This window comes from Homarus americanus, unplaced genomic scaffold (assembly GCF_018991925.1).
Source record: "Homarus americanus isolate GMGI-L3 unplaced genomic scaffold, GMGI_Hamer_2.0 scaffold30535, whole genome shotgun sequence".
Classification (NCBI taxonomy): Eukaryota; Metazoa; Arthropoda; class Malacostraca; order Decapoda; family Nephropidae; genus Homarus; species Homarus americanus.
In genome coordinates this window covers 1,728,925-1,743,971 of record NW_024732440.1, presented here as the reverse complement: position 1 = coordinate 1,743,971, position 15,047 = coordinate 1,728,925, and the positions used below count along the sequence as shown (strand labels likewise).

At 41.7% G+C, this 15,047-nt stretch overlaps 1 protein-coding gene across 1 annotated transcript in view; it reads right to left on the bottom strand.

Moving 5' to 3' along the window:
* Nucleotides 1-1,576: 1,576 nt before the first annotated feature.
* LOC121868749 (frizzled-4-like) overlaps nt 1,577-15,047 on the bottom strand; it is a 72,392-nt gene continuing 58,921 nt past the window's right edge. Inside the window, exons 3-4 of the mRNA XM_042369626.1 lie at nt 6,890-7,119; nt 1,577-6,700 (exon numbers count right to left, since the gene is read on the bottom strand). Of these exons, the coding sequence (XP_042225560.1) occupies nt 6,245-6,700; nt 6,890-7,119 (686 nt within the window). The 3' untranslated portion in view covers nt 1,577-6,244. The remainder of the gene's footprint in view (nt 6,701-6,889; nt 7,120-15,047) is intronic.

Sequence of the window (15,047 nt, the reverse complement as noted above, 5' to 3'; positions counted from 1 at the left end):
TACTTCAGCTGATAGTAATCACTCCAGTGTTCATACCTATCACTACCAAATACCCGCCCCATTAGAGGTCAGCTTCCTATAGTTACTGTATACCCTCAAAGAACAAACTGACCAAGTCATTGAGAGATTTATTCGAGTCACAACTTTCATTACGTCAAAGTATTCAGATCAGAGAACACTACAGAAATGGAATAAGTAAAGAGATCGAATCCCTGATGGTCTGCAGTCTTCACTTGTTCAGTTATTCAAGTGTAGCTCAGCTGTTGTTGGTCATACTAAACAGTAATTAAGAGTTAGAGTTGCCGAACGCCAGGGGTCACTGATTTAAAATGGATGAATTATTGTCCAAACCATTATAGAGTTAGCCAGGCTTGTGCTCACCTTGTATAGGAGTCAGATGCTGTGGGGAGGGGTGTGACCGGGGAGGGGTGTGACTGGGGAGGGGTGTGACCAGGGAGGTGTGTGACTGGGAGGGTGTGACTGGGAGGTGTGACTGTGTGACTGTGTGTGACCGGGAGGTGTGTGACTGGGGAGGGGTGTGACTGGGGAGGGGGTGTGACCGGGGAGGGTGTGACCAGGTGTGACTGGGGAGGGTGTGACTGGGGAGGGTGTGACTGGGGAGGGGTGTGACTGGGGAGGGGTGTGATGGTGTGAGGGAGGTGTGACTGGGGAGGGTGTGACTGGGGGAGGGGGGTGTGACTGGGGAGGGGGTGTGACTGGGGAGGGGTGTGTGACTGGGGAGGGGTGTGACTGGGGGGAGGGTGTGACTGGGGGGTGTGACTGGGGAGGGTGTGACTGGGGAGGGTGTGACTGGGGAGAGAGTGTGTGACTGGGGAGGTGTGACTGGGGAGGGTGTGACTGACTGGGAGGGTGTGACTGGGGAGGGTGTGACTGACTGGGAGGGGTGTGACTGGGGAGGGGGGGTGACTGGGGAGGGGGGTGTGACTATGGGAAGGGGTGTTAAGAGGAGTACAGTATGTCGGCTAGGTTAGGTTAGGTTTCATTTTCTTGTCCGTATCGTTATTTTGACATAATTCATATAACATACACCAGTAGAAGGCCTGCTCACCTCACGAGCTTCTCACTGCACCCCTGGCCTACACACATCATGGGCTCCCACTGTACCCTTGACCCACTCACCTCACGAGCTCCTCACTGCACCCCTGGCCTGCACACATCATGGGCTCCCACTGTACCCTTGACCCCTCACCTCCAGGCTCCTCCTGCACCTCTGCTGGCCTACACACATCATGGGCTCCCACTGTACCCTTGACCCACTCACCTCACGAGCAACTCACTGCACCTCTGGCCCGCACACATCATGGGCTCCCACTGTACCCTTGACCCACTCACCTCACGAGCTTGTCACTACATCCTGGGTTTGCATCTGCCAAGTAATTGTCAATAATGCAACTGCAAATTAACTCTTGCTTTCTGTACAAATAACCTTCAATTTCTTCCCCTTTATCTTGTCTTCCACATACTTTTGTTTATCATTCTTCTTTATAACTTTTATTTTTTTCAGTATATGAACAACAAAAGCCAGAGACAAGGTTAATATAAAAAAAGATAAAAATTCACATTGAACAACTTTAATAAAACTATATATATATAACATATTTACAAAGGCTGGTGGACATCCTTATTGTGTATTACCATTTTCTGGAGGATAAAAAAAAATATACCTGTATATATATATTGGAAGGTTTCATAAAATCCCTAAAATGACAAATATATGAATTCATTCGATTTATAAATTTCCCAAGATGAAATTTAGTCTTATAAATTCCCCATAGAATAATTCATAATCTCCTAAATTCCATAAAATTAAATATAAAGTTTTATAAATGCCCTAAAGATTAGATTTAAAATTCCATAAAAAAAAGTCTCACACGACAAACTAAAACAGAAGAATGTTTTGTAAGATACTACACACTGCAATTTGTCATTTTTAAAGGAAGTGTTTTACTTTAGGAACAATTTAAGGCCGCTGGTTGATGAGGTATCAGTAACATACAATAATTACACTTTATCATACAAAATATACAAGATACACACCATACAAACACACACGAGACACAAGAACATATAACATAATCCACCTGAATTAAGACATTTTTAAGTACCTGTTGTGACATGTTTGTCCGTCACCCTTACTCAGGAGGACTTGGCCAAACAAAATTAACTGGGATGGTGACTTTAGCCATTCAGAACAGGATAACAGCCAATCAGAATTAGCTGGGGGTGACTGTAGCCAATCAGCACTAAGAGAAGAATTGAATTAGCAATCATAATTAACTAGGAGTGGCAGCCAATAATAACTAACTGGGGACTAACTTTGCTTATCATGGCTAAGTGCGAGTAACTTAGCCAATCAGAATAATCTAGGGGTGAAATAAGCAATCAGAATTAACCGAGGCAGATGTAGCCAATCAGAATTTACATCCCTAACACTTTAGAAGCTTGGTATGGTTATATTATACACCCGTTATCATTTCTTCCTGATGGGCATCATGAAAATTAAAAGATGTTGCCTCACATTACAGAGTTTTAGTAAGAGGCATCATCATCCCAGGGGCGGGAAATACCTCCCAACTCTTCACAACAACACAAAACATCATCCTCATTGGTGTCTTTCCACAATGAGGATAAAATTCCCTTAACAGATACTGTACCAGAAAGGCGAGAAGACTTTTAGGATTCTCACAGTAAACATGACCAAGATTCTCATAAATTAGTACTGTACAGGAAAGTGATGTCACATTATACTGGCTCACTTACGCTGTGATATACAAAGTTGATTTTCCAAGATTTAATCAAAATTGCATTGAAACTCAACCGTAAATACAAAAGCTCTCTTGCCACAATGTACAGTATGGGGAAAACTACGGTTACTGTGCATCGTTGAGATTCTTGGCCAAGAACCTGAGTGAGTCTTACGAGAGATACAAATAATGGCTGCCTTGTTTCTTACAATCAATATGGCCTCTGTTTATCACATGTCCACATTAGTAGCATTAAAGTTTACCTCATGTAAACAACTGAGAATTAGACATAACATAATATTTGAGTTTGCCTCAAGATAACAAGGTTACTCAACTTGGTTTATATATAAATATATATATATATATATATATATATATATATATATATATATATATATATATATATATATATATATATATATATATATATATATATATACTGTACACATAATTTGCACTTGATAATATATCACTATGATATATGACATCTGATTACAGTATTAACAGATTTACAAGTAAATACAAAGATTATTCTACTAGTTCATTAATTTACCTATTTTACAGACACAGTAATGGAGGAACCACACAACTCTTGGAAGAACTGTACTGACCTGTACTTAAAAACACCTTCGACAGGTCATCTTTAATCCTTGAGGATGGTTACTCCTTGATTTGCGCCCGGTTGACCTGTAATCATTCTACAAACACTTCATGACCCACAGTTCCTTCTCAATAGGCCATAACCTTTCACCCCAACACAGCCAATGTGCACATGACGGTGACCGTGAGGACAATCCCCCTCAAATATATATTCAGTATCAAACATTTTTAAGTACAGTACCAGATGAAACAACTGAACATTAATTATTCTCATATACAGTACAAAGTATCAACAATAAACTGACATGTGTGTTCAACATTAACTCTGTTCAAAAAATCCAAGTGTTGAACATTAATCTGGCCTAAATATTCCGGTTCAATAGTAAACTGACAGAATATAAAACTGATTAATACTTAACGTCAATATCATATTAGTTAATAATTAATGTCTGACTTTAAAGAAAAAAAAAGAAAAATGTATTAACTCGGCAACAAACCGACTCCTAAATATTTGAAATAAATTAAAAGGAACCCAAAATATTTAAGCTCAGTATAATGGACCCTGAACCTTGGTATGCATTAAAGGGGGGGGGGGGGTCTTCCTCCTTAAAATTTTAAGTCTAACTGAACAAAATAAAGAAATGCCTGAGGTAATAATGTTGACGATTTATATAAAAAAAAAGTTTTCTCAATATGGAAGAATTTACCTAACCCTGAATAAGCCTGTATCCAGAATCTCAAACGATTGTAAGTCAAATTTCACTTGACTGTATTTCACTTTCACTGTATCCCCTCAACTGTACCCTGAAAATGATGCCCAAAATGCCGTAAGAATTTCAATAAAAAAACATCAATTTAAAAACCCTTTGCCCGCGTGATTCACGGCTGCGTCTGGGCATACTGCTGCACTTACAGGTGATCCTCGTAAGTCACAAGAGCTGCTGAAGGGTAAGTGTGGCCAGCGGGGGGTTGAGTGCAATTCCAGTGTGTGGCCTGGAAAATGGTGGTCGAGGGTGATGCTGCAATAATAATAATAATAATAATAATAATAATAATAATAATAATAATAATAATAATAATAATAATAATAATAATAATAATAATAATAATAATAATAACAATAATAATAATAATAATAATAATAATAAGACAAAACTGTAACGAAATTCGAAACACCTCCATATTTTCTGAACATGTTACTGATCCTTCAAGATATTGGAACTGGCCCACTTACAATACTTCCTTCCACTCACTTCACTCTTGGCTGTTAAGTTAGCAGGGTTATTAAGCAGCGCAACAGCTACTTAAATTATTTAATTAACAAAGATAACTCGACTGAACCCAATGATAACGCATCTCTTAACTGACCGGCACATCTCTTCCACATAAAGCACCAGTACTGACTCTCTCTCTCCACACACCCACACACACACACACTCCCACACCCACACACCCACTTTCATTATTCTCTCTATTTTCCCGCATGAAATTATTGACACCGAGTTAGGACACACAACTCTTACTACCAGTGTTGTCAACCATCACAGTCCAACTTCTATCCAAACACTGTTTTACTGTGACTTTGGAACACATTTTCTCGTACTTTTGTCATAATCTTCCAAAGAATAACTTACCAAATCAATTATATTTTCTAAGAGTGACAAAAATGATTAAATTACGACTGAATGCACTTAATCACTGAAACGTAAATGTTAAAACAAATATTCTGATTTCTCTCGTAGCATATGTGATTTTTAACACACTTGTACTCTGTAGTCTTCACAACGTTACCACAAGGAAGGTAAAACTTTGTGGGGTCTTAACATGGTGGCTAACAAGGCTGGTGGTGAAGCCAAATTGTGTGTTTACGATTGGTGGCTCAGGTAATAGCTGTGTTGTGTGGTTGACCAGCTTACATACGACAGACACACACACACACACACACACACACACACACACACACACACACACACACTTTATGTACATTCTATAAATATAAATCTATATGCTTATCTTTCCTCTTCATCACTGCTATTTTACAAGCATTAAAAAATATGTTTGTTTTTTTACAGGCATCGGAAAATAACGTTGCTTTTCTATTTACAGGCAGTAGAAAATAGCTCTGGTGTTTGTATGGGCATTTACAGGATGTATTATTTTTACAAGCATCAGAAAATGTTTGGGTTTTTCTCAGAAGCGTGAGGAAGTATAGTTGTTAACTGTTGGAAGTACACGACTGTATAGCCTTTAGGCAGAGCAGAATAAATAGAAGAAAAACTGTATTCTAGTAATTTTCTTTTTTTCTCGTACAAAAAGTATTATAAAATATAGCGTTTTTACCATGACTTGATTTTTGTTATCATGTGTTTATAAAATATATTCTTAAGGGAAGATAAGACAACTTATAAATAAAGCACCACTAAACACTTAAGGCCCCACGAGGCTTCTTCACCATGATGAAGCCAAGGCCCAAGAAGGCTGTTTTGACTTTGGTTTGTGTCCATCTCGTGACCAACACAAGACAGGGATGGAAGAGGTTAGTCTAGGATTTGGCAGCACTTGTAATATTAATAATAATGTTGAAAATAAAACATCACTTTTACAACCAGTCCTGGCTGTCTATTTGAGTCCGTTTGAGTCACATTAGTCACCTCCACTACGAGTAAGTTCTGTGGCCTGAGTCACTCTGAGGACTCCTGGCCATTTAAGAGTCACATTATGTAGAGTCACTTGTGAATCATCACTGACTCACTCATAGTTATTCCTGCATCTGGAGTACAGCTGCTTCATGGCTGTTGACCCTCATTACAGCTGGGGCTCTTGAGTGTTGGTGCTTGATGACCTCTGGCTCTTGACTGGTTCAGGAGAGGTTGTGTGTCCTACACCTGCGTCTCAGAACCACACTTGTGCCTGGACGCATGTGTGTGGTGGTGGTGATGGTGGTGGTGTTGTTTGGGAGCCACAGGGGGTGGGTACCTCTGGACGTAGCCGCCGTGGACGTCGGGTATCCCTGGCTCCGGAAGGTGGCGGTGCTGGTGAGGCAAATAGTGGTGGTGATGGTGACTGGGCGGGTGTTTGTGCGGCGCCGCCTGTGTCGCCGGCGTTAACTGTGGAGCTTGAAGATACGCCGGCAGGGGTTGCTTCCTGGCGGTGAACCTCCTGAAAAGCTGCCTCCAGGAGTGTAGGACGCGGCCGTTGATGAGAAAGAGACCACCCATGATGCCCACCGCCATGGACATGAAGATCTTGAGCATGAACACCTCCATGTTGGGTCTGACTGTCGGGTCCCGCAGCCACAGCTCCCGCTCCACGTACTCGTAGAAGGTGGCACCAACCTGACCAACACAACGACATATGGTGAGTGAGAGGAACGTGATACCAAGTTACAGGAGTTTACATAACATTAGACTAGATTAGGATCGGTTAAGTAAGGTTAGATTACAATAGTGCACCCTGCACCTGATCTATGGCACCCCTCACCTGAACTATGGCAGCCCTCACCTGACCTAGGCACCGTGACTCACCTGACAGGTAGCGGGGACCATGTAGAGAACGGCCACTACGCCCACCCTGGCAGCGGTAACGTCTACACGGTCGGTCTTCAAGCCCTCCTGACGAAGCCGTGATCGTGCCTTCCAGAGACAAGCGAACACCACCAGCACCAGAGTGGCACCCGTCACCAGGTACAAGAACTGGGGCACCAAGACGAACCTTACCAGCGTCTCTGTGTTCTGCTGGCCGGCATAACAAGTACCTGGTGAAATAGAACACAATATGATTTAGTCTTATTTTGGCCAACTTTTGCTCAACACTAATAATTTAACCTTAACTTACAATTAAATATTTTTGTGATTAGTTATATTTTTGGGTAAGTACAGTATTTTGTTAAACTAAAAAAAATTGGATAATATTTTGGTATAGCACTTTCTTCCCCTTGAAATTTGGGGTAGGATTATTTTGGGGGTAAATTTGTGGTAAAATTTTTCCAAGAAACTATATATTTTTTTATATCTACTTACATGTTGCTTAAATTTAGGGGAAGATAAGACGCTGTTGGGATAAATATTATCACTTATGGAGAGGGATTTTTTGTTTCTGATAAAAATTTGGTAAATCAGATCGACGTGTGGAGAAAAAAAAAAAGTTATTTTTGGCGACACTTCAAAAGATAAGTTTAATATTGTCGATTGAACGGGTTGAGTGAGGCGGCCAGAGTGAAACATGAGGATTTGATGTTAGATCTGATATAAATAAGGTATGGTGAAGTGCTTGAGTCATCCTGTGGCCTTTCCCTAAAGTACGTGGTTTTCCCTTAAAAGTGGTGGTGCCAACAGTACTGGCACTGGGTCAAGTACATGAGGGTAGTGGGTGGATCACAGTGTGTTTGCTCCCCGTCAACCAGCAGTTCAATTTAGCGTCGTGTACACAAAGCGTTAAGTGTCACCTCAAGTACACCTAACGTTTGGACACGCGTCGGTGATGACGTCATTGAAGGGGTAGACGGCAACACGAATAGGCGGTGACGTCATGTACTTGCTCTCTGGTTGAAAGGATAGCAAAAGGAGGAGGCAGTGACATCAGAAATGTCTCTCTATTGGCGGGAGGGAAAATAAACTCAACCAATCACGGTCGAGTTGATAACACTACCCCAATTGGATACGTAACTTCAAAACTGATTCTTCATACTTTGTTTTTTCATTTCATAATTAAAGTACAATAAAACCTTGAAACCATTAAATAAAATATATAATCTGAATGAATAATTTCCGCTCTAATAGTGTTATTAAGTGATCCTAATGCGTGGATAAGTTAGAAGTGTGTTGACAAACTTGCACAAGAGTTAGAACCAATACCATCGATCCTAGCTTGTGGCTGACGTCATGAGATCACGTGTCAGATAACGTAATGTTTACTGCAGGTCACGTGGCCAGTGTTTACAAGGCACAGTCCTCTCTCGTTATTGCTCATGTCTCCTCCAGTACTGACAGTCAACCCAGATCATGAGACTTTCTTCCCAGTCTTCCATCTCTACTGGGAGTTGTTGTCAATCGTCCATCCATCACCAAGGCTAGGAAGGTATAAGACAAACACAGACATACAGCCAGTGTGAAAAACCCTCAACACGCTTTACGTTTATGTATAAATATTCCAACAAGTACTCAACAAAGGATTGCCTGCCCGCGGGGGAAGGGAAATTAGCATAAGCACCAGAGGGATTTAAACTTAAGTGAAACCATCTCATTTACATACCAGAGAAAGATAAAAAAAAAAGTGGGGGAGTGGGTAGGAGGTGGGGTGGGGTGGGGGGGTAAAGTTAAGTGGAGGAGGGAGATGGGGTGGAGGGGGGAGGTGAACGTCAGGTGAGTCGCTCATTATGATACCTGATCGTGTGTGTTCCAGCTCTCCCACACTCTTGTCAAACCTGAGTGCGAACGATTTTTTTTTTTTGCGGTGGAGAATCTGTTAAATGATGCGAGTCACTTTGTTGTCAGTTTGTTTGAACACGATAACTTAAAACTTTTATCTTTATGTCAATTGTATTCTTAAAAACAAAAAGCAATTCTCCTTTGATTATTTAAGTAAGGTGTTCACAGTGTGTTGAGGTAAAATACATAAGAGTTATGCTTATATTGAATGGCACAGGTGATTAAATCCCTTCAGGTATAATTAAGGTAGTCTCAGGTGCAATTTCGACGCCGTTAAAGCACTAATTATAAAATAAACTTGACCTCAAATTCATCTCTTCATTCTCAACAGGTGAGGCGAAATTTGATTGGTTGTTTCAGTGTTCTTTAAAACTCATTGATTTATTCGATTATCATTCAAGTATAAATTATCCAAATTAATATATCGTAATTTAAGTTCGGTTAATATAATTCCAACAGGACTTTTTTTTATTTACTAACGCGAGAAAGAGTGAAGTACATGAGGGTGGTAATAACAAGAGGCAATCACTCGTCTGTCATCGTTTTCTTTGAAGTCTTCACCACCTCGGGTACCATTTTCTTTAATAAGTTTGAGACACAACTATAGAAAGACCAAGAAAATCCCCATGCCAAGTTCCAGCATGACCAGACCATGGACTCCAGGAGGTGACGCACGCACGCACACACACACGCACACACGCACACACGCACGCACACACGCACGCACGCACACACACACTAACGCACTAAATAGTTGACCATCGTTTGTGTTATTATACTTCCACACGACGTACTGCCCCCAGACGCTAGTCATTGCTAGGGAACATTATCACGGACAGACACATTTTCCTTCACCTTACCTCGTCTCTTCGCCTCCTATCTTCACCTTCACCCAGACACCTTTCTCCTCCCTCCCCCTCACACACCCTCATCCTCCTCCCTCCCCCTCACACACACCTCATCCTCCTCCCTCCCCTCCACACCCTCATCCTCCTCCCTCCCCCTCACACCCTCATCCCTCCTCCCTCCCCCTCATCCTCCCCCTCACCTTTAATGACCACAAAAAGCACACAAGGTGAAGTCAATTGTGTTTACGAGCTGGCCAAGACCCCACTACTGTACTGCCTCCACTTAACACTTGTCCCACAACAATTCCACTCTGTTGTTGTCTTGTTGTCGTCGTCTTCTTCTTTATGACGAGTTGGCTGAAGTTACCAATTGAGTTTTGAAGTCTTCAGAACATTGCAATAGATTAGTTCTATTTTTTTATATGTATCTCTGTCATCAAAATAATGTTCATATACTATTGAAATTTTCATTGTCTATTTATATTAACTTGCTGATCAATCAATAAAACTGACAAATTACTACTTATCTTAAACACCCAAGTGTGTGTGTGTGTGTGTGTGTGTGTGTGTGTGTGTGTGTGTGTGTGTGTGTGTGGGTGGAGTGGAGTGGAATGAGTGGGTGTGGAGTGGAATGGTGGGTGGGTGTGAGCAGGTGGAGTGGAGTGTGGAGTGGTGGATGTGTGGGTGGAGTGGAGTGGGTGGGTGTGTGTGGAGTAATGTGGTGGGTGGGTGGGTGTGGGTGGGTGTGGGTGGTGGGTGAGGTTGGGTGGGTGGGTGGGTGGGGGTGGGTGGGTGGGTGTCTGGGTGTCTGGGTGGGTGTCTGGGTGTGTGTGTGTGTGTGTGTGTGTGTGTGTGGGTGTGTGTGTGTGGGTGTGTGTGTGTGTGTGTGTGTGTGTGTGTTTTATCTTATATATTTTCTTCATCTTAGATAAACTTGTTCTTGATAATGTATTTACCTTATACTTGTGGCTTTATGCTTGTGAGACCCTACAGTAATGTCATGTTTTATATGAAAGATTAAACTATCCAGAATCACTTTAATTTTCTCAGAGGATAATGTGTCGAGGTCATATTATACACCAAAGACTGAAGATAAATGGAATAAGATCTGAAATGATGGAGAATATGTGAAGAAAAAAAATTAAAATAACCCAAACACTGTGGTATGGAATTTCACACAGTGTTAGTCACAAGTTATAAGAGAGTTGTGGTAGGTATGTGTTATAAAAGGTTGAAATGTCAATCAAAAGTCATGAGTCGTCCCATATGTTGTCAAGTTGTTCTATTGTTTAAATCGTCCAACTGTCATGTTCATCAGTTATGTTGTTCAGTTGTCTCAAGACTTTACTCAGTTAATGTTTCCTTCAATATATAAAGACTCGTAATTTTAATGCGAGTCGTCTTGTCGTATTTCCCAGATTGTCGTAATATTCCCCAACAGTCGTAGTATTCCTCTAAAAGTCGTAATATTGCCCCAAAAGTCGTAATATTGCCCCAAAAGTCGTAATATTGCCCTAAAAGTCGTAATATTGCCCCAAAAGTCGTAATATTGCCCTAAAAGTCGTAACATTCCCCAACAGTCATAATATTTCCCCCCTGAGGTCGTTACACAACACCCGACCGTCAAGTGGTAAAAGCAACAAGCACCTTAATGAGCCAGGTGTTTCCAGGTAAGTGAGATCATTAGCAGGTACTGTACACCTTGTAATGAAGGTTTTACGTTCAGTTTACGTTCAATTTTATGAATGAGAACAGTGCCACCTGTCTACCTCTTAAATGGTTGGCTGCCCGAGTTTATGAGAGAGAAACAAAATATCAAGACAAAAAATAAGAAAACTTATCAATGGAAAGAAAAAATAATAATATAACTAAATTGACAAAAAAGAATTAACGATGGAGAGGAGGAACTACAGAAGATACTAATTAAAACTTGTCTCATTAACGCCCGTCCTGATCCACCACACACACAATGGGGCTAACACACTAATCCCACCCTTGAGCCCTCATAATAGAGATAGTATCAAGAGATAACACACACACACACACACACACACACACACACACACCAACAACCACTACCACATTTACGATATCACAAGATTACTCATGAATACAACAACAACAATCGCTACAGTAACCACCACAATTACAATTAATTTTCAAACACTCGTTAAGGGATGGTTCAAATCACCTGAAAATTACCCCCATGCTCATCAAAACACCCCAACACTACCTGGAGCATTAGGTCAGGTCAGATTAGGTCAGGTTTACACTATCCATGATATTCTTCTGTTGATTTGTTAAGGTTCAATTGGGTTAGGTAAAGGTTACGATGGTCAATTTAATCGCATGGTGAAATAATCTAGAAAGGGGAGGGGGAGGGGAAGGGGGGGAGGGGAGGGGGGAAGGGGGGCTGATCTGCAGGTGATTCTGAGGTTCTTTCAATCAACAGATAAGAGATAAGGGAAGTGTAATATATATTAATCTAAAGCCGTGAGTCACCAAGATGGGTATCAGGGGAGGTGAGGTTGACGGCCACGGTTGAGGGTAATGGTCATATTTCACAGAGGTAAACACACCTTACCTTGATGTGTGCCAAGATCAAGGTGGTGGGAATCTGACCTAGTACAGGGTCAAAACCATGTACTGATTTGCGCGCTCTCTCTCTCTCTCTCCCTCTCTCTCTGATTGTTATGGTAATCTCTCTCTCTCTCTCTCTCTCTCTCTCTCTCTCTCTCTCTCTACGAGCCACAGGTGTGTTGTCTTACCTGTACTCTTCACACAGGTGTCCATCCTATGTAGTACACCATTAGAGTAATCAACACGACCACGTAGTAACAACATACAACTCACAGTATACAACTGAATACAAAAACATACAACACAATAACATACACCTCACTATAACAACATACACTTCACTATAATCACTATAACATACAACTCATAACTTACAACTCACTATAACAACATACAACTCACTATATCAACAACATGCAAGCAGACCTTCAGTTTGACGTATCAATAGTGCTCTTTTATTTTCGCCTAAGAATTGCCACTCTACTCAAGATTCGATTTCCCACAATTCATTCTAAACTCTATTATTGGAACCGGATTCCTCTCGAATTATGTTCAACCACATCGAATCCCTCCTCCTAGCTCCCCCTCCCTCCTCTTCCTCCTACCATCGTCGACACGAACCATCTACGTTGCACCGACCAGAGATTTGATGTCGAGATTGTGTGGTATAGCTAACTCCTCCCCCCAACCATCCCACCTCATCCCCGTCTTTCATCCCAATTCCGTACTGCAACTTTCTCCCTCCCTAGCAGTGGTCCCTCAGTCTCATCACTTCTCCTGATTTATCAACACAGAAGGATAATGTGATGAGTATAAATATCTTCTTGTTTTTCTCTCTCTCTTCCTTGTACCTGACAGACGTTCGATTAAGGAGCCTTCAACTTTATCAGAAATTTCTTGGTGAATTGTTATCAGGAGTGATCTGGTGTTAACCCCATTATTAGTTATCAGAATCTCGAGCAGGTAGGTAGGTAGGTTAGAGCGGTGGAGTGGTTGGCTGGTGGTGGAGTCGCAGGTTGGTGGTGGTGTAGGGCCGCGGGCGGGCCAGGCGAGATTAGGCTAGTCGTTCATCAGGCTGGACCACCCAGGGTAGAGGGCGCCTCGCTCGACCACCACTCCACGCCGAGTCGGTCAGCTTTTTGTGACTTAATTACCTAAGTTTATCATATGTTACGTTGCTTTATAATGTGGGTTTATTGTACTAGATGTTGGTTTAGATTGTGGGTTTAGGATAATTTATGTTGGTTTAGAGAGCAGGGGGATTTTATTGAGTAAGTAATGCGGTGTTACGGAGCGCGTGTCGAGGTTCGCTCCCTCTTACGTTTATGAGTCAATATGTTAGTGTATATTATGAGCCTTAATTTAACTGTAGCCAATGTTGTGGCAGAGAATTATGTGATGGTAAATCGCGTGCAAGAACAGCTTATATATTGACTACAATATGCATATTTTCATGTCCCATCTGTTAATCGCAGTGATCGTGTTTAAACATAGGTTTTAGTTGAGTTATACTCCGTTTTCATTTACTGTGCTATTGAGAACGTCTGTATAATTTTGTCTATTCATTTCGTGTATTCAAGGCCCAGAGAGACGCGGCTCCAGCCATCCACCATACACTCTGGTATAAACTTGAGTGTTGTTTACATTATCAGCTGGAGGGGTGGTAGCTTTTCCCGCCAAGGTATCAGCTGATCATTTTTGGCGGGAGTCTCATCACAATAAACCGTCGTGTAAACAAACCTGATAAGCCTGACTGTACACACACCCACACGACTTTGATACACAATTGACCTATGATCTTTAAATGAATACGGAGCATGATGCTTCCACTTGTGCTCATGTTTGTATTCAAAAGGTTACAATCTTATACAAGCAATTCAGTTCTAAATGCGAGGCAAGATACTCTGCAGACGATGCTTGTAGGAGAGAGTAAGACTGTCCACGTAGGTCATCAACGTTTATTACACCCACACCAATCATCAGTCTCTTCACTACCAAATACCTTAACAAAAAAAGGTAAATTACACAGTGTAGTCCTATGAACGAGAATCACTTCCAGGTATCACATTCCTTAGGTTTTTATAATACAGTTACAAGATCACCTGGAAATTAGACATCTCGGTATACTTTTTCTCTTAACACCAGTCACCCTAACACTACTGGGAGGGTAAGGTTGGTGTTAGGTTAAGGTTAAGGTTAGGTTAGCTGGGGGTGTGTAATCTTCAGGTGATTCCCTTTACCGTAGCCCTGAGAGAAGGAAGGTCTTGTATATGTCAGGTAAGTTACTGAGGTATAATCATTAACCTGTACACGCTCCTTACTCACTTAAATTACTATCCCTGAGGAACACCGATAAACTACCCACGCGTGTTGATAGCTGACACTGTGTTGAGCTGACACTGGTGAGCTGATAGTGGTGCGCTGATAGTGTGGTGAGTTAGTAGTGGTGAGCTGACTGTGTTGAGTTGGTAGTGGTGTGCTGTTAGTGAGGTAAGCTGACAGTCTGGTGTGCTGATGGTGAAGTAAGCTGACAGTCTGGTGTGCTGATAGTGAGGTAAGCTGACAGTCTGGTGTGCTGATGGTGAAGTAAGCTGACAGTCTGGTGTGCTGTTAGTGAGGTAAGCTGACAGTCTGGTGTGCTGATGGTGAAGTAAGCTGACAGTCTGGTGTGCTGATAGTGAGGTAAGCTGACAGTCTGGTGTGCTGATGGTGAAATAAGCTGACGGTCTGGTGTGCTGATAGTGAGGTAAGCTGACAGTCTGGGGTGTGCTGATGGTGAAGTAAGCTGACAGTCTGGTGTGCTGTTAGTGAGGTAAGCTGACAGTCTG